We start from the raw sequence: 3,318 nt of genomic DNA on the forward strand, positions 1-3,318 counted from the left end.
TGAAGCCCCACCTTTATAAAATGAAACAGCCTTAAAGGGTCACCTTATCTTAGACCCTCTGTAATAGAGAATTCTAATGCAGTGCTTCCCTTTACAAGAACAGAACACCTACCTGGATTGCAAACAAACCCGAATTAAATATCTCCATTTATCTCGAAATCCTAGGACTTTCATCAAATGATCCATATAGCCTCATTTTACTGAATCGTATGTTTTCAAAATCCACCTTAAAAATCAATGGGTTCTGTTTTTCCGATTCTTCCTTTTATACCAAGCAATCAACTCACTTAATACAAGTGAACCATTCAATATATAACAACCAACTATAAATGCCTTATAGCTGACTCTTCCGTATCAATAACTTTAGCTATTATGTTCGCTAAATTTTTTGCTATTATCTTGTATTTTAAGCCAATAAGCGAATTAGGACGAAAAAAATGATTAACATGGGACTTTTTACCTACAATATTAGCGTGATAAAGTAAGAATTAGTTCGCCATGGCATCTCTCCCTTCTTGAATAATAACCTAACAATTTTTACCACATCTTAGTCCAGTATCATCGTCTTTTAAGAGATCCAAATGTTAAAACATCAGGTCCAATGGATTTATCATTACCACATTCTCAAACCACCCTATATCTCCTCTTCTTTAACTTCTTTGTTCCTAACAATTTCGATCAGCCACAGACATCTACTAATTCGGAATGATAGACTCGAACTCCTGTCTACTAACTAAAATTTCTAACTCCATCCTTGTAACCAAATAAGCCAAACTATATGTTGTGAGCTTATTTGGGGAAAGAAGAAAATTACTAAGAAAATGAGTCCACCTAAACACTAAATATGAGCTTATTTTGTGAAAGAAGCAAAAAAAGCTACGAATAAAACACGTTTCAGCCCACAATCACTTTTAGCCCAAATGTTTGGTCCAACAATCTTAAATCAGCCCGTTAAACCATATGACGTCATCATATCCATTCACATAAAGTTATGTAATCCGAAACCCATTCTATCATTATCCAAAAATGGCTTCTATCTTCTCCTTCACCTCACCCTCTTCATTACTATCTTCTAATTTCAAAGGCAATGCAAGAAACCTAAAATCAAGCATTTGTCAGTTTCCTTTAAATAACAACAACAAACTTCAACAACAACAACATAAGAAGAAATCTTTAATTGTGGCTTTAGCATCCCCAATTCCATCAGCGGTTGTGAGCTCAAATGTCCGGTTCAGGCTTGATAATTTGGGACCTCAACCGGGTTCAAGAAAGAAACAAAAAAGAAAAGGAAGAGGACATGCTGCTGGTCAAGGTGGAAGTTGTGGGTTTGGAATGAGAGGTCAGAAATCAAGGTCTGGTCCTGGTGTTCGTAGAGGATTTGAAGGTGGTCAAATGCCCCTTTATCGAAGGCTTCCTAAGTTAAGGGGTATTGCTGGAGGTAATCAAATTTTCGAACTGTATTTTAAACTGTTAATTTGTATGCACACCAACTGTTCGATGAAATGTCTCAGTGTGAGAAATTGGGATTTTGGGATGAATGTGTTTTTTTTCAACCTTGACAGACATTGTGAATTTGTGATAAGTTATTAGTATTGTGATTATATGTGGATTAGTAGGTTTCTGATGTTGGTTGTTTGTTGGTTGAATTAAGGTATGTCTGCTGGACTATCGAAGTACGTACCGGTGAACTTGAAAGACATAGAAACTGCAGGGTTTGAAGAGGGGGAAGAGGTTTCACTTGAGTCGTTGAAAGAAAAGGGGTTGATTAATCCATCAGGAAGAGAAAGGAGACTTCCTTTGAAGGTACAATATTATATAAATGGCATTTATATTTATATGTTTGCTTATATTTCAAATTTAATCACTTTCAAGCTTGTTAAGTTGCTAATGGATAACTGAAACTGTTGATAGGAACAGTGAGCAACTAAACACTAACACTATTACAAATACAAGAAAGGTAATTCGAGTAGGTTTTTACACTAATAATTGATTAGAAATATATTCATGATTATAGTATTATGAGTTTGTGACTAGACAACAATAACTGCAAATATCTAGTTTGCACCCATAATAGCTTAGCCATTAATCATTGATCGTATGTAACACGCTTAAAACTTGCTAAATGTAGTTTTTAGTAGGTAATAAATATCTTTCGAATAAGCAAACCATATAATGTTTTTGCGTGAGTGTATACATTCACTTGATGTTTGCAAATTAGCATATGTTACGTTTCAAGTAATCGGGTATGTTTTGTAAGGAGCTTTGAGGAGCTTCTAGCTTGTAACTTATATGAAAATACTCTTATCTAATAAAAAGTTTCGTTTGGTTAAAAGAACTTAAAACTTTTAGACGGAGGAAAAAGCTAGAAGTTAAAAGCTACTTGAATTAGCTTTTGATTGTCAATTTACTTTTTTTAACCTACCAGATAGTTTTATTAAACATACCCATCACGTATTTGTAACTAGTAAGTCCATTGTTTTGTTTGAATACTCCATTTGTCTCATTATAACCATCATCTCTTGCGAAATGTGAAATGTTGACGTTTATAAGAGATTACTTTCGAGTCTAATAAGAGCTCGGGTTACCATAGATTTGGCTGACTCGGGCGAATTATTATTGTTCTTGGGCTTATCCATTTTTTGAATCTTCCAAAAGCAACCAAACTAATCACAATTTGTTTCTTTTCAGATTCTTGGTGATGGTGAAGTGAGTTTAAAGTTGAATTTCAAGGCTCGTGCATTTTCTGCACAAGCAAAAGAGAAGCTTGAGGCTGCAGGTTGTTCATTGACCGTGTTACCAGGCCGAAAGAAATGGGTCAAACCAGCGGTTGCTAAGAACCTTGCTCGTGCCGATGAATACTTTGCCAAAAAACGAGCGGCTGCAGCTGCAGCTGCTGGTGAGTCTGAAACTCCCACTGCTTAGAACCACCACACAACTGAATCTATTATGTGTAGTTGTTGTAAGATTGAAAGTAGATGTAAATTGCACTATGCCATATTCTGTTTTCTTTGGAATATTTTCATTGTTCTATTATCAAGAATCTAAAAGATCTCATTTTTGTGATTGATTTGTGTTGGCCCATTTCATGATCATGTAGAGTTGTGTACATCTGGAATTCTGTAACTTGTGGATTTAAAATGTGTACCTTTTGTTAGTCAATTGTGTTTACAACTGATTTAAAATTTGGTGGCGGAGGAGTCGCCAAAAAAAAAAAAATAAAAAAAAAAATAAAAAAAAAAATATCAGAAGAAAGAGGATAGCCTCGTGGAACACCCAAGGTCCCGGGAACATTAATAATGGTTGTATGGCGGGTTCAAT

General features: G+C 35.1%; 1 protein-coding gene across 1 annotated transcript; it reads left to right on the plus strand.

Moving 5' to 3' along the window:
- Positions 1-1,010: 1,010 nt before the first annotated feature.
- On the plus strand, positions 1,011-3,067 carry LOC139847407 (large ribosomal subunit protein uL15c). Its single transcript, XM_071837078.1, has 3 exons — positions 1,011-1,438; positions 1,652-1,803; positions 2,689-3,067. The coding sequence occupies exons 1-3, from the start codon at positions 1,027-1,029 to the stop codon at positions 2,920-2,922; spliced, it is 798 nt and encodes a 265-aa protein (XP_071693179.1). The 5' UTR covers positions 1,011-1,026; the 3' UTR covers positions 2,923-3,067.
- The last annotated feature ends 251 nt before the right edge of the window (positions 3,068-3,318 follow it).

This window comes from Rutidosis leptorrhynchoides, chromosome 5 (genome assembly GCF_046630445.1).
Source record: "Rutidosis leptorrhynchoides isolate AG116_Rl617_1_P2 chromosome 5, CSIRO_AGI_Rlap_v1, whole genome shotgun sequence".
Taxonomy (NCBI): domain Eukaryota; kingdom Viridiplantae; phylum Streptophyta; class Magnoliopsida; order Asterales; family Asteraceae; genus Rutidosis; species Rutidosis leptorrhynchoides.

What these genes read in the sequence shown, in the direction of transcription:
- LOC139847407 (XM_071837078.1), top strand. Translation starts at nt 1,027, where the DNA reads ATGGCTTCTATCTTCTCCTTCACCTCACCCTCTTCATTACTATCTTCT. An exon ending in GTTAAGGGGTATTGCTGGAG is followed by an intron (nt 1,439 to 1,651) that starts GTAATCAAATTT and finishes GGTTGAATTAAG; the next exon opens with GTATGTCTGCTGGACTATCG. An exon ending in AAAGGAGACTTCCTTTGAAG is followed by an intron (nt 1,804 to 2,688) that starts GTACAATATTAT and finishes GTTTCTTTTCAG; the next exon opens with ATTCTTGGTGATGGTGAAGT.